The sequence below is a fragment of the Peromyscus leucopus genome, chromosome 18 (genome assembly GCF_004664715.2).
Source record: "Peromyscus leucopus breed LL Stock chromosome 18, UCI_PerLeu_2.1, whole genome shotgun sequence".
Lineage (NCBI taxonomy): Eukaryota > Metazoa > Chordata > Mammalia > Rodentia > Cricetidae > Peromyscus > Peromyscus leucopus.
Window position 1 is genome coordinate 46,706,973 of NC_051078.1, and position 26,014 is coordinate 46,732,986.

The window sequence follows — 26,014 nt, forward strand, 5'->3', positions numbered from 1 at the left end:
CTTACCCAACCAACCAACCAACCAACCATCCAATCAACCACCCACCTAACCAACCAACCAACCAACCACCTACCCAACCCACCAACCCAACCAATCACCCACCCACCCACCCAACCAACCAACCAACCACCTACCTAACCCACTCACCCATCCAACCAACCAACCAACCACCCAACCAGCCAACTAATCACCTTTCTCAGTGTTGGTTGTTGAGGAAACTGACTCAGAACTAAGGAGGTGTCCCTGCCCCACCCAATCCTTGTCACTTCAGGGAAGTGCTCAGAGTGACAAACCTGAGCAGAGAGAGTCCACAATGTTTGTTCAGCAAACAGCAGGCAGAATAAACTTGGGGTGCCATTTGCAGAAGAAGTTAAGGGAGGGTACTCTGGGAGCCAAAGGGCACATGGCCACCACTCCCAGCCAGTAAATGGCATGTATCTAACATGCCCTTTCCATTCTGTTTTGGGCTTTCTGAGAAAGAGCCCTGCCTCCCACCACAGTTTGGGTGCTTGCCCCAGAAGCTCCAGGCCAAGGGTATAGCTTCAGGTGGCTCCTTTTCTTCTTGTCCTCACTCAGAATTCTGTAATCTATATCTCTATCCTATTTCATCTACAGGGAATTGAAAGAATGTGTCCCACCATCAACTTTCCCAGGTCCCTGCTGTTCCCTGGGGACTGATGCATCTTCACACACACACTCCCTACCCACACCCAGCACTCACAGTTTGCAGACTGGCACTGGGTCAGGGGCAGAAAGAACTTAGCTGGCTGGACTCACAGGTCCCAAAGCTCTTCCCAGACACAGAAGGGACAATGTATTGATGGCCCAGGCTGCTTGCTGTTAATGCATTCAGATGACACAGAGCATCCAGGCCTCCCTCTTACAGAGGTGATTGGAAGTCCTCCATTGGTGACGAGTGCCTGGCTTGTGCTCCCACAGGTCTGTGTGCTGAGGGTAGGGAAGAGAGCCTAAGAGCAGAACTCTTCCCTTTGTGCAGCTGACCTTAAACCTATACACCAGCATGTCAGGGAAGGAAAAACTACAAGTTTGGTGGGTTTGGGTCAGCTGAGGCCATGGGAGCTGGGGTCCTGGACATCTAGGGGTCTACACAGCTCCAGGCCAAGGATAAATCATGGATGACCTGAAGTCAGAATTCAATGAACCAGCCCCAAATCCAGGATTCCTAGAGCCAAGAGATCATGGGGGGGGGGATCCCAGGGATGAGGGACCCCATGGGCATTGATAATGTAGGCTTTTACCTGAATGGGATGGGGCCAGTAGGAGGTCTAAGCAAAGGAGGCCTCAATCCACTTGTTCTTCCCCCAAATAACTCTGGCTGCTGGGTAAAAATAGGTTCTGGGCCAATGGATACTCGCCATCTTCATGGAGCTGGGGCAGTAGTCTTCCATCAGAGATGAGGACAGCAGGCCCGGTGGCTGCCCTGGGGTGGGGGTGGGAGGTCAGTGCTGAGAAGCTGTGGAGTTCTGGTTCATGATGATGAGTGGGACTGACTGCAGATCAAGCGTGGTACTTAGGAGAACCAAGAGGGTCAAGGCTGACACAGTGATCCTGATCTGTGGAAAGAAGCTGTCACTCACAGAGGAAGTGAGAAGCACAGGTCCAGGGAGATGAGCCTAGGTCTGCAGCTCTGCATGCAGAGCAGTATGGTCTCAGTGCCCGCTGGACCCTGTGTGACCCTCCCAGCATGCACAGAATAGAAGGCTGTGGGGAGAGGACCTGGGATGGACCAATGGCTTGGGGATTAAGAGCACCGGCTGCTCTTGCGGACGACTGGGGTTCTGCTCCCAGGTCACAGTGACTTACTCCTATCCCTGGTGACCTGACACACATACCCACATGCAGGCAAACTCATAAATCCTTTTTGAAAAACAGAGGACCTCACATTTTCTCCTTTGATGTGGAAATGCACCCATTTTAGAGACCAGATAACTGAGGGGCCAAACGGTGCTAAGATCCATCTGTGGCAAAGCAGGACTCAAACCCTAGGCTCGCTGAGCCCAAACCCATTGTCTCTTGCTTCTGTCCATGTTAACTCAGGTTTTCCAGAGATTAAACAACTGGACTGGGAGCTCAGTAACAGAGTGCTTGCCTAGCATGTTTAGGACCACACAACACACGCACATGCACACGCGCATGCACACATACACACATCAAAAGCCACTGGTCTAATAACGAATCAACAGACCTTGTTATCGCCATCACTCCTGTGTCTGTGCCTCTGTATGGTCCATCTGTCCTTGGTCCTGCTGTCCCCTGGGTGACAGTGGATGTGAGTGTTGGTGGCGCCAGAACTACTTCTGCCTTTCAACCCATGGCTTTGTGAGAGGGAAGCTCTTGTGGCTCTGGAACCATGTGATTCTATGTGTGCATGTGTGTATGTATACTGTGTATGTGTGTATGCATGTATTGTGTGTGTGCATAGGTGTTTCTCTGTGTATGCATGTATGTGTGAGTCTGTATGTGCATGTGTATATATGTGTGCATATGTGTATATACAGGAAAGTGTCTGTATATGTGTCTGTATGTGCATGTGTGTTTGTGGATGCATGTGTGAATGTTCATATGTGTATATTCGCATACATAGTGTGTGTACATATATGTATTCTATATTCAGGTGTATCTATTCATGTGTCTGTGTTTGCATGGATGTGTGCTCACATGACATACATCTGTGTTTGTGTGTGTGTGTGTGTATGTGTGTGTGTTTTCAAATTGAAGACCCAAGCAACAAAACCTGCAGAACACTTGACCTTCCAAAGCAAATCACCCAGCCTTGCCCATAAATCTATTCTCCCAGACCAGGAGGGAATTATACCTGCAGGGCAATAAATGAGATCAGTTTTATTTATTCTTATTTTTTCTAATCCTCTTGACACACAACATAGCTTTTCTCTTATAAAGCAATATTTACAGAACTGTACAAAACCATGGTGGAGATTATTTTAGGGAAAGGGTGTGTGTGTGTGTGTGTGTGTGTGTGTGTGTGTGTGTGTGTGTGTGTGTGCTGCCCTGGAGGACGACTTCACACATCTTTCCACGCTGAGCTGCCCTCTGCTGCGTGCAGAGGTAGCAGGGATTCTTCTTGTTCCAAGGCAAGCTGGGAACACATGCGGGTGGGGCGGGGTAGGAACAGCTGAGTCCAGGGCCACACAGCCTGCTTGGGAGAGCTATGCAGGTGACATAAAGAAAAGTAGCTGTTTGGGTTCCTGGTCCCCTCACGTGTCATTGCTGGTGTCCAAGACGTCATGAAGTCCTCACTGATGTATTCTGTTGGGCATGCCACACCTGGCTTTCCTCCCCACTTCCTGCCGCTGGCTCATAGTGGATCTGTGATGACCCAGGTGGGGACATCGTTTTAACCATGAGCAGGGACATAGTAGCTGGGCTGGTAGAGTGCTTGCCTAGCATTCATAAGGTCCTGGGTTCAATCCCCAGCACTCCATAGATCAGACATGGTGGTTCGCACCTGTAATCCCAGCACTAGGAAGGTAAAAAGGCAAGAAAGTCAGAAACTCAAGGCCATCCTTGTCTGCATAGTGATTCCAGTCCAGGCTACATGGCATCTTATCACACACACACAAAAAGGAGCATTGCCATGCAGGGCAAGGTGGTGCACACCTTGAATCCCAGCACTCATAAGGCAGAAGCAGGTGGATCTCTGTGAGTTCAGGGCTAGCCTGGTTTACAGAGTGAGTCCCAGGACAGCCAGGGCTATGTAGTGAGAGCATGTCTGAAGGAAAGGGGACGGGTTAGGGGAAGAAGGGAGGAGGAGCTGTAGGTTATGACTCCATGGCGGGGCCTTTAGACTGGCCCGAAGCTGAAAGGTCGGAACAGTAAACAGCCGTTGGCCTGTCTTTCTGTGCTCAAAGCTGAGGACCCTGGAAGGTACACAGACAGTAACTCATGCAGTGAGTGATTCGTCTTTCCTCTCTTAGATACGTCCCAAGTTCTCAGCTGCCCAGACAAACTCCCAGCTAACAGGCTAAACCGAAAATATTTAATGCTCCCCCCTTGATTGTCCCCAGAAGGTAGACTGCTGCTTTTGTGTCCAAAGTCCATGTACCCTAGAAGGAGGACAATTTTATGTCTTTTCAAATAAGAAAGAAAAAGGAAAAACATTCACAGAACAGAGGCTTGGGTGCTGTTCTCCTTTCTCAAGGCATTGTCACCCTGTCTGTCAAGGTTCTCTGTTTACACACACACACACACACACACACACACACACACACACACACGCACGCACGCACGCACGCACGCACGCACGCACACGCACACGCACACGCACATTGCCTTCTTCTGGCAGTTGCTAAGATCTCCAGATTGCCACCCTGTTGTTTTTTGTTTTTTCTCTAACTTCAGTAAAATGTCATTGAGTTCCTTTCTAAAAAATTTTTATCAATGGGACCAAGTGCCCAAAGAGGACTCTGTACCCCTCGTGACAATGGTACTTGAGCACCCTCAGCAAAGATCTGAGCTGCTGGAGTGATGCTGGCATCCGGGAGCGATTCGGACATGGAAGCAGCATGTGCTGGGAAAGGCAGCCGGCTGCCATGGTGGCTGCACCAGGGACTGAGAGACTCTGTAGGAGGGATATTTACAAAATCCAAGCTACTGGAAGCGGAGAGAAGCACTCAATGGAAGGAGCGGAACAGCCTTGCTGTTGGGGGAAACAAAGGCAGGGTTCAGATGCAGGAGCTGGCTTCGGGGAGATCCAGGAGGCGGGCAGGAGGGAGAGATGGAGTCACAGCCAGGCTGAGATGGAGTTTAGATTCTGGAGTCACAGCCAGGCTCAGGCCTCACTGGTCTTCTTTGCTGGCTGCCAGCCTCAATCTCTCAACGTTAGGAGATGATGGAAATGCCATGTAATCATGTAATTGTTCATCTTCATGTCAACTTGATGGGACTTAGTGTCTCCATGGAAACACACCTCTAGGTGCTTCGTTGAAGGTGTTTCTAGAAAGATAGAACAGAGAAGACCCACCCGAAATTTGGGGGGCAGCACCATTCCGTGGGCTGGGGTTACTGCATGAGCGGCACTATCCTGTGGGCTGGGGTCCCTGTGTGAGTGGCACTATCCTGTGGGTTGGGGTCATTGAGTGGGTGGCAGCACCATTCCGTGGCCTGAGGTCACTTTGTGGGTGGCAGCATCCCGAAGGCTAGGGTCACTTCATGGGCAGCACTCTCCCGTGGGCTGGGGTCCCTGCGTGGGTGGCACTCTCCCGTGGGCTGGGGTCCCTGCGTGGGTGGCACTCTCCCGTGGGCTGGGGTCCCTGGCAGAATAAAAAGGAGGAAGCCAGCTGAGCATCAGCCCTCACCCCTCTACTTGCTTGCTGTGGATACAGTGCCATCAGTCACCCCAGGCCTCCCCAGCTCCACCGACCGGCTGTATCTCTTCTTCAACCATGAGTCCAAAGCAAACCCTTCCTCTCTGACGGCTTTTGTCTTGTCAGCACCAAGAAGAGTAGTGAATGCACTCTATGATCGAGTTCTGGTTAACTAGTTATCAGATGGCCCACTGGCTGACGCTCCTCAAGCTGCACTTTCAATAGTGAATATAATGTGGGCCGTGAACTATACCAAATAAAGTTAATTTGAAAATTGACTTTTCTCCATCTAAAGAGCAATAGCAACTTCCTAGGGAGGGGGTGTGGCCACCCCAGCCAGTGCCTGGAGCCTGTGACGCCCATGCTTGACTCAGCTCAGTCCATCACTGCTGCCACCTGTCTGGAGTCACTGGAGAGGGCCACAGGATTTCTGAGGATTGAAACTGGGATTCGATCTCAGATCTGCACAACCGTTCATCTGAGTGGCCTGGGAATTAATTAGCCCAAGATCCAAAACAAGAACACTCACACACTAATTTCCTTATTCTTTCATCAGCCAGATGAAGAACTCCTTAGTCATGTGCCGCGGCACCTAGGGTGTCCCGAATATGCCGGATTCCTGACCTGATGCTGACAAACAGGGAGGCACCAGAAATGGGTTGTCTCCCTCTTTGCTGCAAGGCTAGCCTCTGGAAGGCTGGGGAAGCACAGTCCTGCCCCTCCCATGATGCAATGTGATTTGCTGAGTGCGGTTTAAAAACTATTGGCTTGTCAGGCAGGAACGAGGCTGACCCTGGGGGTGGCCTCTTGAGATGCACAGGCTTTGGTGAGAGGGTTAGAAAATGCAGATGTCTGAGGAGAGACTGTAAAGCCACGCTGGAGCTCAGTGAGAATTTAGATGCAGACCATGGAGGGATCACTCTTTCCAGACCCTTTCCCGGCACAGCCACCGCCACGTCCACCCACCGACACCTAATGATGATAATTTATTGACCATACGCCGGTTTTTTCTATCTAAAAAAAATGGAGAGATGCTCCTGCCAGGGGCTGGCTGCCTTCTCCTGCAGCAAGTACGGGAAAGGCTCTTGGAGAAGTGCCAGCCCCTCTCTTGCCTGAGGCCCCACGGGCTGGCACAGAACACAGCAGGGTGTGCCCTTGGCTCTCCCTGGCTCTAAAGCCAGAATGTTTCCCTTTAACGCCAGAAGCGGGACTGCTCTCCTACCAGCCGAGCCTGCCCCTCCCACCCAGGCTTCCAGTGCCTGCCTGTATTTCTTCTCTTTCCTTGTCCCTCTTAGGATGAGTTAAGGGCCTGTAGGAGGCCTGTCCAGCCAAACTCACTCAATACAACCACAGAAAGCGGTGTGCCTGTTAAAGCCAGCCCTTTGCAGGGACAGCCAAAGGAGGAAAACCTCAAGCTGAGTTCTCGGCCTGTTTATTAGCTTCGTGCCCCTGGGCAGCACTTGCCTTCCCTGGAGGTAAGCTCATGCCCTCCAGCACCAAGGGCTGTGAAGGCATCTGGAGCTAGTAAACACCATGGAGCCTGAACTCAGCAGGTATTTTCCCATGCTGCTGTTAGGATCAGAGTGACATTAGACACACCAGAAGCACGAGGGCACCTGGGGCTAGATTGCTGAATGGAGCCTCCCCTGGGGCCAAGCCACAAAGGGAAGGAGCTTAAAAAAGGCTGAGAGTCCCCTGGGGCTGAGGCTGCCTTGGGTGACCTCTCCATTGGATGCTCTTGGAGGAAGCATGGCAAAAAAGGCCAGGAGTACACTGTCTGTCCAGTGCCAAGCCCTGGCTCCATCCCTTCGCTGTCCACACAACAGTGGCCACTTTGGTGTGAACCGTGGAGGGCTTCCTTGGGGGCAAAGCAGCTCTCTGGGCAGAATTAGACCCTGACGTGAAGCTGGGCCCTCTAACAGCGCTGGCCCACAGCGTTTTCCAAGCTAGCTGGGCTGCTGTGTATCAACTCCCAAAGTGCCGCTACTGTCCCAGCCTCAGGCTGCTCGGTTGTGCAGAAGACCCACGGCCCAGGCGTCTCTTACGCCTGCTACCTCTTCTGAAGTATGATGCTTCCAATGTGTCCCTTCCAGAATTCATATACTGAAGCCTGAACCCCAAGCACCGCAGCCTGGAGTTTCCTTTGGAAATAGGATATTTGCAGATGTAAGTGGTGGTTAGGAGCTAAACCCTGTCCCAGCATGACTAGAGCCCTGAAAGGGAACTCAGGACACTGCTCCACATACAATCTGCCTAGAGCCAGGTAGACCCTCTTTCAACAACTGCCCGCCTGAACCTCTGTCCTCCTTAATCTTGGGCAACTAAGCTTCCAGAAACAAAAGGCATGTAGTTAGGGTTCATGGCAGGGTCTCAAGTAACCCCAGCTAGTCTTGAATCCCATCCGTAGCCCAGGCTCTAACTCCTGATCCTTGGCCATTGCCCCACACATACACACACCCTGGGATTACAGCTGTGGGCCACAGTGTATCTGTCGCAGCCGCTAGCTGGGGAGCATTGAGAAGCTTTAAGAAGTGGCCACACTGTGCAAAACCCACTACTGTGGAGGGGTACCACCCTTGCTCTGCGGTCATAGGAATTCAAAGTGGAAGATGGTTTGTTCGAACCACACAGTAAGAAAGAGACTCGGAGGAGAGAGTCGAACTCTGGGTCCTAGTTAGAGCAGTGCAGTGGGATTCTCGGAGAGCAACAAGCAGCCCAGATCCAGGCCTACAGATGACCCCCACCCGACCCCTGGCCACCCCAGTCCCTCCACGTTCATATGAAAAGGTGGGCTAGGACAGGCTGTCTGCTGTTAGGAGCCTGGTGGGACGTCAAGAGCAGGGAGCAGGGGACTGCCCAGACCCAGGGCTGACAAAAGCGAGGGGTGATTTGCACATAAGCCCGGACAGAGGCTGCTCCCAGCCTCACAGGGTGTGTCCAGGAAGCCAGGTGGCCCAGCTGCCAGGTGCCAGGAACCAGAAAGTCATGAGAGTCTTCTCCAGAGACCTGAGCCAATCTGCCTCCACCGTGCTCTGTCTTACAGAGCCAGGCCTAGCCCGGAGGTCCTCCTGCCCTGACACCTCCCAGAGCTCGATCTGTCCCCAGGCAACACCTTCCTTTCCTCTGAACACTTTCAGGGAAGCCCAGCCAATCTCGGAGCAGGGCCTTGGGGGTCATAAATTTGTTCATTCTTTTACAACTCCGTATTCCTATATGTATGTATGTGTATATACATGCATACATACATAGTATTCTTTGATCAAAGTCGTTCCCCATCATCTTCTCTTACGTCTTTCTTCCTCCCACCAAATCTTTTTGTCCCAAATCCCCTACTACTTCCAGTCGTGTGTGTGTGTGTGTGTGTGTGTGTGTGTGTGTGTGTGTGTGTGTGTGTCCCACTGCTTTTAATTTGTGCTACTTACATGAGCACGGAGTGAAGTGTATATTTCCTTGGGTAGAGGCAATGTACCTGTGGGGATCATTCTTAATCAAAGCATGGAATGTAATGTCACAGGCCCTCCAGAGCCTGCAAAGCAGTCCCTTTTTCTCCAGCTCCCGTCAGGTGACTATAGGGACACCGCGGAGCTGTCTGTAACCATTTGGGATGTGCAGAGACAGGGAACAGGCTGGTGGCCACAATCTCATGATAAAAGGGACGGGACGGGACAGTCAGGACTCCCAGATCCTGAGGCAGCCTCCCTGGACCTGTGAAGTCTGAGGCTCCCCCATGTCACCAACTGTCCTCACCAATGAAGCCCTCTCTCTTCCAATATCTAGGAAGAGGCAGTGGGAAGGGGGCAGGCCTTTCTTAGCTGACTCAGCCGCAAAGCCATAGTGTGATTGGAGGTGATTCATTCTGAATCAGCCATTGCCTCCTCTAAGCATCCAGCCTGTGAGGGAGCCAGGTCCCACCTCACTGGCCCAGCCACACAGTGTTCCCACATTTATATGCTCTGCAAATAGACCAGATTCAAATCAGAAACCAGCCTAAACCTGCCCTAGCGGTGATAGCTGGGCTTCCAGGCCCAGTAGCTGGGGGCCTGAGGAAGTGGCTCACCCTGTGTGGTGTAGACTCTGGTCCTAGTATGACTAGAATTGGGCACAACCACCCTGAGACCCTCATCTCTGAGGGCCTAGAGGGGCACCAGAGGTGTAACAATCCAAACCCACAGCCCCCTCCTAGGGGCTCCCTACGTGCGTACTTCCTGAACTGTGGGGAACCCTTTCCCATTAGCACCTGGTACACGTTTTCAGGCGTTGATTCCCTGTGTGCCCATTTCCCACTGGATAAGTCAATGCAGCTGCTGACCGGGCCTCCAGGAAGGCTAGTGATGTCCACTTAAGGATGCTCCCGTCAGGCCCAGAACCCAAGAACCCTCTTGTGTAGCTCAGCCTAACATGAATGCTGCGTCTCCTGTAACCACCGTACAGATCTCCAGACAGAATGACCTGAAACAGTTTTCATGGTCTGGAGGTAGGAAGCCCAAATGGGCCTCAGTGAGCAAAGAGCAAGGTGTTGACCGCACCAGGTCCCTTTGGAAACCTGAGAGAGACTCAGCCCACCTCTTTGAAACCCCCTTTCATATTCATGGGTTCTGGTGAGTAAATGGTGACCATCTCTGGAGACCATCACTCTACTGGCCCATAGAGAGTGCAATACAACACCACATTCTGACTCCTTCCCACTTGATAATTCAGCCTGGCACTGGGAGCAAGTTTCCATTATCCAGGCTGTGTGACCTTAGGGAAGTTCCTGACCCTCTCTAGACCTTGCTTATCTTAATAAAATGGAGCTTAATCATAGACTCTGATAAGGGACCATCATCGCATGCTTGGGGTCTGGAAATGCCAGGAGCTGATCCAGGTAGCTGTACTTCATAATATCTCTGGCTTCCCAGCTCTTGGTACCTGTGATTTCACGACTCAGTGCTTCTAAATAACAGGCGCAAACTCTGAAGATGCATAATCACATCTGTTGAGAAACTTCCCTCAGGGAGAGAAGTGGATCCTCTTTCTCTGTGGCATGGTGCTTTGTACTAGAAGGTAGTTGAGCACACACACCAACAGTAAATAGATGGACAACTGTGCTTGTATGTGTGTGTATTTGTACAGGGGCTGTATGTTTATGTGTGCAAGCACCTTCTCACAAAGCTCAGAGAGAAAGCATGTTCCTCTAACCAGCCCCTGGCTCCCTAGATGGGGGCGGTGGAGGGGAGCACTGTGAGGCTGTTGCCACTGAGGCCTGCCTCTACTGAGAGTGCCTGGGAGCTAGAACAAGACAAGCACCTCTACAGATTAGTACACACCCCTGCTGCTCCCAGCCACCCTCCTCTCACTTCCTGCTTACCTGGCTAGTGCTCCCTACACCCACAGCCTTCATCCTGTCTACCAGCCATCTTGTCCAATGCTCCAGGCTACTAGGGCAATGGTTCTTGCACATCACCAGCTTGACTCCAAGCCCATCCTATCTGTGACTTCCAGTCATGATGCTCAGAGCCCCTGACCTGGAATCCAGAGGCAGTTCAGGGCCAGCCCTGACCTGTGTTAGCTCTGTAACCTTTGTTGAGTCTCTAAAAACTCTGTATGTCCCCCACTCCACCAGCTCCAGAAGTCACCTTCCTCTGCAGGACTGTGTATCCCATGCCTCTACTCTACTGAGCATCTCTGGCTTGTTTAGAACTCGGATGTGCCTCTGGTGCAGGTACCGCAGAGACTCAACTTGGTGATGCTCTGGCCACAGCCCTCTCCTGACCTAGACTACTATCTTCTCTTGCCCTGGTAACAGAAGCCTGGTTCTGTGCACTCTGCTTGAGGTCATTTCTCGGCTTCTGGCTTTTCACTGATTTCAGATGTGCCTTCATGTCCTTCCCAGCTCAGCCCCTGCCTTTCTCTCTGAGCAGCCCAAACTATGAAGCCAAATGGATTAATTCCCAACCTCATCTATAATCCCATCTGCGTGACCTTTGGAAAGATACCTAACCTCTCTGGACTTCCATTTCACCATCTGCACAATGATAATAATCATAAAGACTACGTAAAGATGTGAGGATTAGAACAATCCATGATGTAAAGTACTCAGAACAGTGCCTGGCTCTTAGGAAGTGCCACAAAAAGTCTTCACTCCTATTTTTCACGAGTACCATTATTTTCTAGCCTCACCCAAATGTCATTTACACATATCCTGCTGGGTAAAAGAGGGGAACTGGGGACATTCAGGGGAGTTTGGGTCAGCTCGCCCAGGGAAGCAGTGTGGTTATACCCAGCAAAGCTGGGAATGGCTCCCTATGGAAAACTGAGGGAACAGCTTAGAGTTAGGAGAAGTTACATCAGCAGAGACATCCAGGGAATAGGTGGCTTTGTGGATTTGTGAGTAGGATGGAATTCGTTTGGACAGCTAGATTAGGCAGAGGCCACAGAGGCCCCTAAGCCCTGGGTGGAGGCTTTCCGTCTCCTCCTCTAGGCAATAGGGAGCCACTGAAGGTTGTTGAAGCGGGAGGAGAAGGTCATGGGCTCAAAGCTTTGCTCAGAGCAGTCAGATGTGTTTAACACCCAGAGAGAAATCGGTTCTGGCCGCAGACCCAGTGGATTACAAGCACAGTAACACAGTTTCTTGTATTCTGGAAGCTGGAAGTCTGAGGTATCTACAGCATTGGTTACTGTGGAGGCTGCGTGACAGAATTGGACTCACCTTCTCTCCCATGTTTTGTCGCCTGCCAGCAAACTCTGGTGTCCCTTAACCTGTAGATACCCATTGCAGTCCCTTCCCCCTCCTCACATGGCTGCCTCTGTGTATCAGTGTAACGGTTTATTTTAGTTGTCAACTTTACACAATTTAGAATCAGAGTCCCAAAGAGGAAGTGTCTAGATTAGACTGAACTGCGGGCATGTCTGTGTGGGATTGTCTCCACGGCACTAATGGAGGTGGGAAGACCTGCCCGTTTGGGGCAGCACCTTTCTTTGGCTCTAGGTCTTAGACCACTGGATATAGAGGGAAGGCTGAACACCCGTGAGCTTGCATGCATTTCTTTCTGCTCCTGACTGTGGGTGTGACCTGCCTTGACTTGTCTGCTATGGCGGCCTGTAGCCTGGGATTGCAAGCTGAATAAACTCTTTCTTTCCTAAAGTCACACTTATTGTCATAGTGTCCTCCCACAGCAACAGAAGAAGTGAAACTAAAACAATCAGCTTGTCCCACTCCCTGTAGGTACAGGGCCTGTGCCACCCTTACCTTACTGGTATGTAAATACGGTCCCTCTCACAGGTCTTGGGGGTTTTGTGCTTTGGAGCCACCATTCACCATACTTGAGGCAAGGAAACCAGCACTCTCTGTACATCAGTCTCGGGCTCTGGCTCATGTTGGGGAGCTGAGAACCACTGAGCTGCATCTGAGCTTCCTCAAGGAATGCTTTGATAACTCCCTAAATGGGCTCTGGCCCCCAGGAGCATCCTTCCATGGTCTAGCGGAAAAGGGCCTCTTTTCTCCAGCCAAGGTTAGCGCTTTCTCCCCCACCCCCACCCACCGCCAGGCTCTATAGCCTGGTTGAAAGTGTGGTACCTTTAACTTTTATCAGCAGCCACAAAACAAGAATTTAGAGTCCCCTTGTGGTTTGTTTTTTGCTCTATAGTCAGCAGCTGAATTTGCCCTAATGGGATTCTAATGTTTTTAAAAGCCAATTTAGTAATCTTTGTATTTTTGATGGATTGTGAAAGGCCAATTAGTTATTTATATCTGTATACACATGCGCGGCAGCAAATGGCAGACATGTGCTTTTATGTGCCATTAATATCTGTACTATGTTAACAGAGGGATACAGCCAACTCTCAAAACGCTATAGACACACACACACACACACACACACACACACACACACACCTCTGTCACTCTGTGTGGTCAGCCGTAGGCTATTCCCATTTATTAACATTTCAGTGAATAGTTCTTTACTATATCATATCAAGTAAGTAATAAATCTATCATCAGGCTGTTTAATTAAAGATAATCAGACTTTGAAGACATAGAATACAATTAAATATACTTAGCACTGAAGCTGGGTTGAATGTGATTTAATCTTTTGTGGGTGACTCGGGATCTTGCAGACCCTAAGGGGCTTCATGATACATATAAATAACCCTCTTACTGTGTGGAAGCTCTATTGGGAAGAAATCTCCCACTGGAAGCCAGCCAGACACGGCAGCCTCCCCTCTAGCGGATCCTCACTTTTACCTGTAAATGGTCTCTATCTATCCCTGGAGGACTCAGATCTGTGAGTGTTTGTCCTTGGCATCAAATACTGCTGGCAGCTGGTGTGAAATCCTCCATTTTTTCAGTTCCCTTTAATTTCTGTAACAGAGAGGAATACCCAGGAGGGTGTTAATATGGCTTTAACACCTTCTTTAACACTAATCCTTCTTCTCTACAAAGAATTCTACCCAGGACTCATTCATGAATTCAACTTGTGTTTATGAAGAAGTCCCCATGAGGAATGGTAGAACCAGAAAGTTTGGAACAGCAAAGAGGATAGCTAAACGCGTTTCAGGAAGCATAATGTGTATTCAAGCATTGTCTTAAATGGACTTATCCATTCAAACCACCCCACCATTGGCTACCCTTTCTGGTGCAATCAACTTCACCAACTGAATGGCATTCAGAGAGCTAATTCAGAATTTAAATTAATATTGGAGAGAAGGAGATAAAAATAGGCTCTAAGTATCATTTTAAAAGAAGAGCTGTTGAATCAAGATTGGTCTTTTCTGATTTTCAAGCATTTATTAAGCTTCAATAATGAAATAATTTATTTCCCACAATGGAGAAAAGATGAGATCAATAAGATAAAGTGGGGAAAAGGGATGTGAACTCAACCGCACCTGGAAATACAGTGGTTGAGAGAGTGGATGGAAATCATTGGGTCAAAGGTGGCTGACCCAGGAGATTTCAACACAGGTAACTGGGTACGTAGTGGCTTATTCAGTAGATATTGACACAATTGACTGGCTACTTTGGAAAATAAAAATATGATTCCCAGCTCACTCTAGATAGGTCACAGGTTTAATACTGATAGTAAAACTAAAATTACCATCAGAAACATGCTTAACTTTTAGTAATCTTGCCTAGGGTAAGCACTCTTTTCTTTTTATATGTGTGTGTGTGTGTGTGTGTGTGTGTGTGTGTGTGTGTGTGTGTGTGTGTGTGTGTCAGGGTTTATAGGTACACTTCTGTGCATGCATCTAGAGGCCCAAGGTTGATGCTGGAACTCTCCCTCCATCACTCCCCCTCTTATTCTTTGAGGCATGGTCTCTCAGTCAAAACCGGAGCTCACCAATATGACTAGCTTCCCTCGCCAGCTTGTTCCTGGAATCTCGTCTCTGTTTTCCAAGGCTGGAAGGCCCTCATACCCATTCAGCATTTACATGGGTTCTGGCGACCTGAACATCAGCCCTCTTGGCTCACCTGGAAAGTGTTTTGACCACTGATCCATCTCCCTATAGAGGAAGCATTTTCCAAACATAACTTAAACCTATGGAGAAAAAGAATGAATGCGCTAAGTTGAATGGAAACACTCCTGGTTGGGTGCTATAAACACTTTCCAAGGTCAGATGGGACACTGAGAAGTGCGTGTGCAGGACATACATCAGCGAAGGGATGATTTCCTAATGTGCAAAGAATTTTCTTATCAGTGAGAATCTGATTTTCTATTTAAAATAAAAAAGTTGTGGAGACAGTGATTTAGAAACAAAGGAAAAACAGATGCTAATGACTACAGGCAAAGTTCTTTTACTTAAAATTATATGAAGTAAATTAAATCAGGTACTACCTTCTAGCTTCCACATTGGTTAAGGTATGGTTCACACGTCGATTTCTTCCTCATGATGGTTTACAAAGGTGTGCTTGCATTGTGTTTTGTGTGGTCATCAGAGGGACATTGGTCTCTCTGGCTAGATGGTTCTGCAAAGGCAAGAACCATCAGACCTTCATCCCCTGGAGAACCTGTCCATTGCCTGGACTTAATAAATGTTGAGTGAGTGAGTGAGTGAGTGAATGGATAGAGAGGTCTCATATAGGAAAATAGCAATAGCTTCACCCAGGAGAATTAGGCAGGTACAGGGAAAGAAGAGGGTCCATCTGTTCACAGTTTTCTACTGTTAAGGTCTTTCAAATGGCCACGTGCAACTTTATGATTATTGTTTTGAAAATAGTTGAGGTGTTTTAAGTGAATTCTGCAGGAGCAAGGTGGTAAAGGGACATCTAAGAACAAGGATGCCAACTTGTGACTGACCCATTATCTCAACATCGTCAGAGGGAAAGGAAAGCTCATTCTAGGATGAGTCATTAGAGAGTTTGGAGAGGACAGGAATCCTGCCAGAGGTCCCTCTCAGCCAAATCCAGGCTGGTTGAGCTGTGAAGATGAAGATAGAATGCCAGGGACCAGCCTCAGCGGTTTCAGGGGTCCGAAGATAGGGTGGGTGTTGAAAGCCCAGAGAAACCAAAGAGGTCAAGGTTAAGACATCTGCTGAGCCAGAGGAGCCTGTGGGCAGTATTCCAGTCCTAGACAGCTGAGGGACAGAGAACAGTCTGAATGTTGCATTACTCTGAACTTGCTGGCAGCCTCATCTGTGATATGTGCTGGATCTCTCACGTCATTCTAACCAGGATGCCATTCATGAACCTTGACCTCATGTAGGTATGGAATGAGACACCAGAACTAGCTCTCAGGGAAGTCACTTACCCCAGTGATAGAGAGAAATTCAACAAGGCAGGCACTGTGACCCCTCCTCAGTCCAGCCCCACCCACTCCATTGAAATTCCCTTCTACCTGTTGCTCCAGCAGTAACCACCTTCATTCAGTACATCTGTGTTCCTGCCTTTATGCCTTCCCCTACCCACTTCACCTAATGATCAAGGATTTCTTTTTCAAAACTTTTGCTCTATTTTTCCATGAAGCTTTTCCTGGCCTACCACTCAGGTGGAATATTCAGTTCCTTTTCATGCCATCCACATAGCATGTAGACTTCTTTCACAGCACCTGCAACATCTGTGGGCGTGTACACCCTTGCCAACTTATTGACTTCCTTAAAGGCAGCTTCAGTGCATCTTCTCATTGTAGTTCCGATCAGGCACATGGTATGGAGTCGATAGATGGAAGGACAAAAAGAAAGACAGGCTATGGATGAAAGGACAGATGATGGAAGGGTAGATGGGTGTTAAGCTTCATTAACATAACAGCTACTCTGTTATATTTTCTACTGTGTCTCTGTGATTTAGCACATAGTAGGTCCTCAAATTTTTTATTTAATTAAAAGTGACCATTTATGTGAGTGGATGGATGGATGGATAGATGAATGGATGGGTGGGTGGGTGGGTGGGCAGATGAGTGGATGAATGAATGTATACATTTGGATTGTAAATATCTGAGGCAGATGCACAGTCACCCTGAATGAAGCAAGATAATTTTCATTGTCCAAAAATCTGCCTGATCTAGTGCATGAAATTAATTGAAATGTCAAAGATTATTTCTAACTTTCCTGTTAGTCACACCCCACGGCTGAGTTTTTATCACATTCCATGTCAGTTTCCCCCTCAAGTGTCACTGTTGGGCAGTGATCAAGGGAGATGCTTTCCTGAGAACTTCCAAAGGACTTACCCCCTCCTCCTGGGAGCTACATCTCCAAGAACTGACCACTCCCTGACACTTCCACAGCTGCCCAAGACCCAACGGGAGATCTACCGTAACATTCCCCTGAGGCTCCTGAGAGGAGTTAGGGCCTAAACTAAGTGTTCTCTTGATTGCTAAGCCCTGGGAGTCCCTTCACTGAAGACCTGCAGAAACTGAGAATGTTTTGTTCTTCCCTCTTAAGCCTCTCCAATACGGAAGCGCTGAGGCCTATGCAGAGATCACATGGATGACACAGAGAGGCAGAACCCTGGGAGAGAAGAGGTGGGTGGGGAAGGAGGCAACAGTCCTGCCCGTGTGGCTAGCAGTGCTCCTCACTGGCAGGAAAGAAAGGGGAAGAAATGCCTGCCACCCTAGGTCTCCCATGTAAGACGAGAGGCGAGGGAATGTTCTTAGCATGGATCTCTAGTGTGCTTGGCATGGTTTCCAAACCCAGTCCCCTTGAGTAAATGCAGACCTATGCACCCCTTACAATTAGACTTTTCTTTTTTCTTACACCCAACACCCTGTGAGCGTCTTCATTGCTTGGCCTGTTTCATGACCTCTATTGTAGTTACCCTGAGTCTGCCCTGGTCACCCTACAGTCCATGATCATCCCACCAACTGGGGTGGCCCTTTAAAGACAGGGCAACTCCATCCTTCTCCATTCAGGATCTTCCAGTGGCTCCGACCTCACTCAGCATCAGTGTTAGAGCCGCACTCTCAGGCCCTCGCCTCTGTGCCTTGCCTCTTACACAACGTCTTCAGAAAGCACAGCTGCCACTGAGCACTTAGCCCAGTGGGGTAAGTCCTGCCTCAAAAAAAGCTTGTGGCTCACGGAGGGAAGGACAGCTTGTGTGGGGGGGGTCACCTTGGACGACTTCCTGCCTGGGACTCTATCCTAGCTGTCCTGCCTCTCTGCCTCTGCGGGGAACAGTCTCTGCTGTACTTCTCACTGTCTCGCTGGCTGCCTGGACAGAAAGCGCTTCCAGAAGCAGGGCCCTGCGTGTGTGCGGCATCCTGAGTCAGGCTTGGAACGACAACCTTGAACTCGCTGGACCAATGGAAGTGGAGGTAGAGCGGGAGAAAGCAGTGGTGATCTGGTGTCAGACCACGGTTTCTAGGAACTGGGCTGTGAACAGAGAGAAGCCTGGTGCCCTGGAGGTGAAGGTTGAGAACGTGGCCGGTGGCTAAAGTCCTCCGTGATCCGCCGCACTGCCGGTCTGCATCCCACCTCTGCACCCTCTGCTCCGGCACTTCCCCCACATGTGGAGCACCTGCCTCTGGGCCTTTGTTCCCCCTGGACTGTCCTCCAGCCACAATTATAATAACAGCTGCCATTATTGAGCTATTTATAGAGAGCAAGCTGTCTTTCACTCATTTAATCTTCCAGTGGCCCTGTGAGGGCTATGCTAGAACAGTCTCCATTATTCTGTAGTATTCCCAAGGAAACCGGCACTTAAGGGGAGACTAACTAAATACATCAGTGTTGTGAGCCAAACCTGGCCTGTGGAGTCCGATTCTCAAGATCCCAGCTGATACTAAGTCCCTAGGAAGCATGAGAAGCTCTGAGGCTGCCTTGGACTCGCCTCAGGGAGGCTCCACAGGACCCAAGGGATGCAGCAGGCTCTGCTCTGTTTCTCCGGTATCCCAGCTGGTGGAGGTCTGTCTTCACAGCTGAGCCCGAGGCCTCAGGCACCGTGCCCAGCATTTGTGTTTTCAGAAGGTCACCGTGCCCTTCCTTAGACATGTTTCTGACTCCACACCTCAGTGTGTCCTGGTGCCCATTTCTAGAAAGACTCTACATTTACTTTTCCCCCACTCTCATTCTTAAGTGCCCTGGGTTTTTAAGAAAGATCTCTGAAAAGGGAATCCATTCTTGGGCAAAATGTGAGCCAGGAGCTATGCTCACACTACCAGGAAAAGAACCTGGTTCTCGTAGACAGTGGGGCTCACTAAGCCAGCCCTAAATCTGCTTCCTGCTGCCAAGTCTTTTAAAATAAAACAGGGACTCCAAGCTGGTGGGATAGGCAAAAAAAAAAAAAAAAAAAAAAAAAACAACTCTGATATTTCCTTTTTTTTTTCTTCATAAATTTAACAGTGAAAGAAAGCCTTCTGGCAGTGACTAGGTTATTGACTTCCTAAATCTTTAGCTCCAAAGAACTTCATTTACTTACTTTATTAGCAAACATTTATTGACTCCGTGCTCTGTGTCAGGTTGTCTATATATATTATCCCATTCCAGCCTCTACGCCAGCCATGAGGCAGGCAGTGTCAAATGCTGCAGAGGGAGGGGTAGGCTCAGAGGAACCGAGCCTGGCAACCCCCATGGAAGGTGGCAAAGTGGGCATTGGCACCGGCCAGAGCTCTTCCATGGCTCCTTCCTTCCTGTTTGGTAAAGATGAATGTGGACCCTGGCTTTCAGCTTCTTGCTTGCTTAATGGAAGATGGAGTCCAGGTTGGCATCAGTGCCAGTACAGTCAGCTCTCCCTGGCAGCTAGAGGCACATGGGGCAGAGCCCAAGCCTGTGCCCAGAGCGGCAGGCCTATGTAGTCACCCCCCACGCCCAGCATGGCACATGCATCTTCTGATTCTGGCTCCTTCCATTACTGCATCATAACTTTGGTTACTCACATGAAGTACCAAAACAGACAATCTATAGAAACGGAGTATCGAGCCACCATAAGTCTTAGAAATGAAAAGGATGTTTAGGGCTGTAGTTAGGGTTCCAAGGAAGGTCACTGGAATCCAGAGACTGTTCCACACTGTCACCTTACATGCCCCCCTCCCCAAAAAAAAACAGCTTAATCTAGTGTAGGTGCAAGAAGTCAAATACATTTTAATCTAAACACAGAAAGTGCTTGGCACGGTGTCCAAGTTGGTACCCAGTAAAGCTTGGCTGGCCCCTTCATCATCCCTGAGGGTGAGCAGATGAAGGCTGGGGGATGGCTAGCATGGTTTTCTCCTCATGGGAAAATACATCCTTGACCCAAGTCTAGCGACAAAATAGAGGAAGGCGAGGCGCTGTGTTTGCCACAGGGCCGTGCTATGCACCTCAGAGCAGAAGCAGGCCGTAAGAGCCTGATGGCCTCCGTGACAGGTAAGGCGCTGGACGTGGTGTGTCCAAGATCTCACACAGAGCAGCACTTCTTACAGTTTTCGTTCTGAGTGACCTGACCAAAAGATTCTCTTTGTCCAGTCACACAAGACTTTGGAAAGATGACCCTCAAGACTGAATCCAGATGGTGAATAGATGAGACTTCATGCCCCATAGGGCGGAGTATCTTTGAGGCTCTCACATTGGAGGCCAGAGGTTCTCAGTGTGTTTTTGTTTAATCCTCACAATAACCCACAACGGTCATCGTTTAACTGCTCTCTGCAGTTAGGGAAACTACCAGGACATTGGAGAAGTTTGCTCTGTCTTGAGAGGGAGCTCAGTTCTGTAGGTCAGGCAATGCTGGCCTTTCTGCTCCTCAGCAGCAGCCGTGAAACCTTGATGGCTGTGAATTCAGCATTCACAGACATAAATTGATCATATTTTTTTAAACTTTCAATAGTTCAATATTTATTTCAAATAATATTTGGTTAAATACCTAGCAGTGAAATGAATGGATCTTAATGGGAAATTGATTTTTTTAAACTTTTTATTGATTCTTTGTGGACTTCACATCATGTATCCCAATCCCACTCATCCCACCACCACCACCCGCCCTGCCCCGTTCCCTGGTTTCCACCCTCTGCCCTTGCAGTCTCTCCCCAAAACAAAATTTAAAAGTAAAGCCAAAACAAAACAAATTTTAAAAAAATCTTGGCATGGAAGCTGGAGTGTGGCACAGTGAGTCACACAGTGTTCATTGCAGTGAGTCCTTGGTCTGGTTCGAGGCCTCTGGCTTCTGCCACCCCATCAGTACTGAGTCCTCACTGGGGCTCCCCCTGGATGTCCTGTGTCATGGAGGTCCTACAGCTGTGGGTCTGCGGGACCGGCCCCTTCATGTGCTCCAGCAGTTCACAGAGGGGTGGGGGTTGGGGTGGCCAACTCCCAGCCCTGGTTCTGGGCCTGGGGGGTAGCTGGGTTGGTCTGCCTGCCAGCTTTCCCTCATTGTCACCACCAGGGCAAGCTCTCCAGCACTGCCCCCTGCTAGCTCATCCAGTATGGCAGAGAGCAAGGAGCTGTGTTCTGCTCTCACACCCTCGGGTCCGGCTCACCCACATTCACACAACCAGGGCAGCTCTACTGCTTCACCCAGGTGAGGTGCAGGGTCCACTCTCCAGATTGGGGTGAGGGACAGAGCCAGCTCTTCCGTTCTCATCTCCCCGAGGCCGGCTTTCCTGCAGGTAGCAAGGAGGGGCACATTTCCCTTACCTTTGCTACCCTGTGGCATCCGAGGGAGGGGCCGGGGCAGCTGTCCTGCTCTCAGGCCCATAGGTCCAGCTCACCTGCACCCTTGATAGGATTTTTAAGAGCCGTCAACCATTTTTGAGGGTTTGAATGCACTCCTTCCTCAGCCAAATGTGAAATACACGAACCACCAGTTTCACAAAGACAAATTCCTCAGGTGCAGCGTGCGTGCGTGGGTGCGTGTGCGTGTGTGTGTGTGTGTACACGCTGGTGAGTGCACATTTATGTGCAAGTTGTGTATGGAGTCTGTAAGTCAACATCAGCAGTCTTCCTCCATCAATCTCAATCTGATTTTTTTAGACAAGGTCTCCCCTGAACCTAGGGCTCGCTAATTTGGCTAGGCTGGCTGGCTGGCAAGCCCCTCTCTGTACCCCCACCCCCCGGAGCTAGGGTTACAGGTGCATGCTGCTATATCTGGCTTTTATGTAACCTTCTCAGTTCCTCATGCTTACAGCAAATACTCGACTGGCTGAGCCATCTCCCCTACCGGCCCCCGAACTTCAGTTTTGAACTTGGGTCTTAATCACCAAGCCATTCTATCCTCAGATGCAATAATAGGCTTTCATTGACACTAAAAATGATGCTCTGGCCTTCTTATTCACATAGGTACTCTCTTACACTAGAAAAAAATAATTATTTCAGTTTATGTGTTAAGTCCTACGTGGTGGTTTTAATGAAATTGCCACCTGTAGACTTGTAGGGAGTGGCCTAACAAGGAGGTGTGGCCTTGCTGGAGGAAGTGTGTCACTGGGGTGGGCTTTGAGGTTTCAGAAGCCCAAGCCAGGCCCAGGGGCTCGCTTTCTCTTCCTGCTGCCTGCCAATTCAGTCTGGATGTAGAACACTCGGCTCCTTCTCCAGCACCATGTCTGCCAGCATGCCTCCATGCTTCCCACCATGACAATGACTAAACCTCTGAACTGTAAGCCAGCCCCAACTAAATGATTTCCTATATAACAGTTGCCGTGGTCATGGTGTCTCATCACAGTGATAAAATCTTAACTAAGACACCCTGTATGGAGTTCTCAAAAGGAAAAGCCTGATATATAATCTTGGCATAATAGATCAATTATAGATTTTATAAATCTCTGTCATCTAGTTTTTAAAGCGTCTTTGAATAAATGATTCCCATATTTGAATTCCATAACTCTCCAAAGCAGTTCCAATAGGGATTGTTCATCTGCACAGTGAAGTGTGAAGAAATCCACAGCAGGGGTTTGTATGCTGATTTCATCTCAGGTCCATGTGTGGAGGCCTTTCTGCTTAACACATGAAAGCTAGCCCACAAGATCTCATTTCACTCCCCTGACTCCCCAGAGAAAAGGAGAATCCAGTGATTTGTCCCATCCCCCACTTCATAAAGAGGGCACCAAGGTCCGGAGAGGTTCTGTGGCCTGTCCAAGGTCAAGTACTGGAAGCGTCAGGCCAGGGTGAGGCTTGGGGTTCAGACCCAAATTTCTTTCTCCTGTGGGGGTTCCAGACTCAAGTTTCTTTCTCCGGCGCCTGTTGATCCTGGTGGAGCAGCATACAGCTGCAGATCTGGTTAACACATAGCCAGTGAGGTTCAAGACCTCATTCTCGGCTGCTTAAGCCCCTAATCCTGCCCCCCACCCCGGGCAAGTGAGGGGTCCGCGAGACTTACCTCAGTCCTGGGTCCTGGTTTTCTGTTGTCATTTGTAGTTACCTCCTTAAGAGGGTAGGAGGTCCTGTGCTAGAGTCACAGAGACATCAGGGACCTCAGGGAGGGACAGACCCAAGACTCATTGCCATGGCAACAGCTTCTTGGTCTGGCCTCTGACGTCACAGGTCATGTAAGGAAGGATTAGAGCATCACAGCCTGGGTCCAAAAGGAGGATGTTAGAGAGGCAGAAGTGTCCTCTGCATGTGGGCATCTCTCTGAAGGTCTAGTCATCCCTGAAAACTGGAAGATCTTCAGGTATCCCGGGAACAGTGAGGCTGTGCTGGCCTGCCTGCCGGGTGTGGTGTTTCACACCCACACTGCCTGTTCCAACTCCTCGGTGGGTCCTCGAAGCCATCAGGGGCTGCAGCCATCCGTTTTGTTTTGTTTTTACTATTGATAAGACAGAGGAGAAGGGAAAAACAAAACACAGTAAAGGCGGGCAGTTTTCTGTGGAAGACTGTTGAAGGCAAACATGAAAAGCATATCGCTGTGCACTGGGCTGTGATACAAAGTACGTTCTTCAGAGCTACAAAGTGTTTGACAAATAGGCAGTTGGAAACAGTCTTTAATGGAAACTTATCATTTCCGGACTATAGGAATGTTAAAATCGAATGGGCATTTGTATCCTTTAGCCACTGTTATCATTCATTCAAAACAAGGTTTGCTCCAGCTGCCTTCTCCACGGTCTCAGCCAGCACCATGAGTGGCAGGATATGGGGGGAGCCACTGGGATCTGTGATGTGAGCAGGATGGGGAGTGAAACTGAGTGCTGGCTTCGCATTCTGCTTCCTCTCCCTCTGCCAGTGGACTAACATCATCCGGCACCTCTCTCTCTCTCTCTCTCTCTCTCTCTCTCTCTCTCTCTCTCTCTCTCTCTCTCTCTCCTTCCTTAGATGAGCCAGCTAGCTGGGTCATGTTTTGCCCATGATAAAGGCAGAGCTCAAGATAGCAAGTTCAATGTCACAAGCATTTTTCAGGCCTCTGATTCTGTTAACATAGCCTTGATCAAAGTAAGTCTATTAATCAGACTTGAGCAGGACCACACTGTCTCCTCCTGGGGTGGCTACGGATGGGTAAATGCCTCTGGGTCGGCCACATAGCTATGCTTAGGCTGTCACTGAAGGTTTGCAGAGCAGAATGGGAGGAAAGAGTGCTGTGTTCTGGGGATTTCTGTGGACATTCACTGCACACGGTACTGAAGTCTTAGAGACTTTCCCCTGACCTCCACCCCCATATGCATCACGACAGAGAAATCCCAAAGCCTTGCCTTGAGATCACATCCCGTCCACATCAGTTAATTTACTGAGTCAACGAAGGAAATCTTCAGAGGCCACCACCAGCAGGGACTGCCTCCCCAACACCAGAATAATTAGGCTGTCTCTGGGAGGGAGGATGATGCAGTGATCTCTGGGTTCAGGAGAAGCATCTTTCAGTGGACAGAATCATTGCCAGGCCGGGGAAAGATTCTGTTTCGTGGTCTTTGGAAATGTAGTGTCCAGACAATGCTCACATTTGTTAAAATCAGCATCCATGTCTAAAAGGGGTCCTGGGCTGGGATGCAGTTCAGCTGGTTTCTGTATGCCTAGCATGGATACAGCCCAGAGTTTAATCCCCAGCACCAAATAAACTGCAAGCGGGTATGCACAGCACTGTAATGCCAGCACTCAGGAGACACAGGCAGGAGGGTTAGAAGTTCAAGGTCATCCTTGGCTACATAATGAGTTTTCAGCCAGCCTGAGCTCTATATACTATCCTGTCTCAAAAGGCATTGAGAGTCCAGAGCATGGGTTCCCTTCTCATCTTCTGACAGTTTGAGGTGTGGCTTGTCTCTTCTGGTGAACTAAAAAGTAACAATTTATTCTTCTCTGTCTCAGGTGTGCTGAGCTTGCCAGAGAGCCTGAACCTGCACCGAGACCCACAGCGGCCCAGCAAGCCTGGAGAACTCCCCATGTTCAGCCAGTCGGAGCTGAGGACCATCGAACAGTCCCTGCTGGCCACACGTGTGGGCAGCATCGCCGAGCTCAGTAAGTGGACACTGGCTCCTCAGCCTGGCACCCTTGACACTTAACCTCTCTGTACCCAGTGGCATGCTAGTCTATCATGCCATAAGTGCTCACGCTTACCTGGCCAGTGCACCTTTATTGAGCGCTTGCTGTGTGTGCAAAGCTTTGCTAGTGAAAACGGGAACGGTCTGGAGGAAGGAGGGCCTGGTAAGTGTCCCAGCTCTGTCAGTACTGTAGATGGAATCCACTCCTCATCTGCCCTGAGCCTCAGTTTCCTTTTCAATTACATAGAAGAAATGATCTCAGCCCACACAGGGTGTGGTTCTGATATGGAATGCGCAGATGCCCATCTCGGGGCTTGGCACCCAGCCTGCCGCAGACAATATACATGGTCCCTAAACTAAATGGTGCCCATGAACTGTTGATTTCCATGGCAGCATCTGTTGGCCACACATGTCCGATTAACTCTCTCTCTTCTTCCGGAACTCTCCACTGGTCCCTTTCTGACCTCCTACTCGCTACCCTCTGCCCTTCCTTTGGCCCTTTCTGCTCCTTGACTGTAAGAAGGAAATCTCAGGACCTTTGCACTGACTGATCCCCCGGCCAAAACAACTCTCCACGCCTTTCTTCTCATCACTGAGAAACAATAACTCTCTGAGGATGTTGTCTTACTTCGGGCTCCAAAAATAAAATACCAGAGTAGACAGGGGACTCAAGAGACTTGTCCTCAGGGCTTGAGAGATGGCTTAACAGTTAAAAGCGCTTGCTGCTTGGCAGAGGATTCTAATTCAGTTCCTATCAGGGATATCTGGAGGCTCACAGCTAACTGTAACTCCAGTTCCTCCTCCAGAAGGCCTCTTCTGGCCCCCAAGGGTATCCTCACACATGTGTACATACCCAGAGGCAGGGGTACCCTCACACACATGTGCATACACAGAGGCAGG

General features: G+C 49.5%; 1 protein-coding gene across 3 annotated transcripts in view; it reads left to right on the forward strand.

The window, feature by feature from the left end:
* The window catches only part of Btbd11 (BTB domain containing 11), a 267,822-nt gene that overhangs the window by 129,653 nt on the left and 112,155 nt on the right, over positions 1–26,014 (forward strand). For all 3 annotated transcript variants that reach the window (XM_028883645.2, XM_028883643.2, XM_028883644.2), the window contains exon 2: positions 24,942–25,091. In XM_028883645.2, coding sequence (XP_028739478.1) covers positions 24,942–25,091 — 150 coding nt within the window. The remainder of the gene's footprint in view (positions 1–24,941; positions 25,092–26,014) is intronic.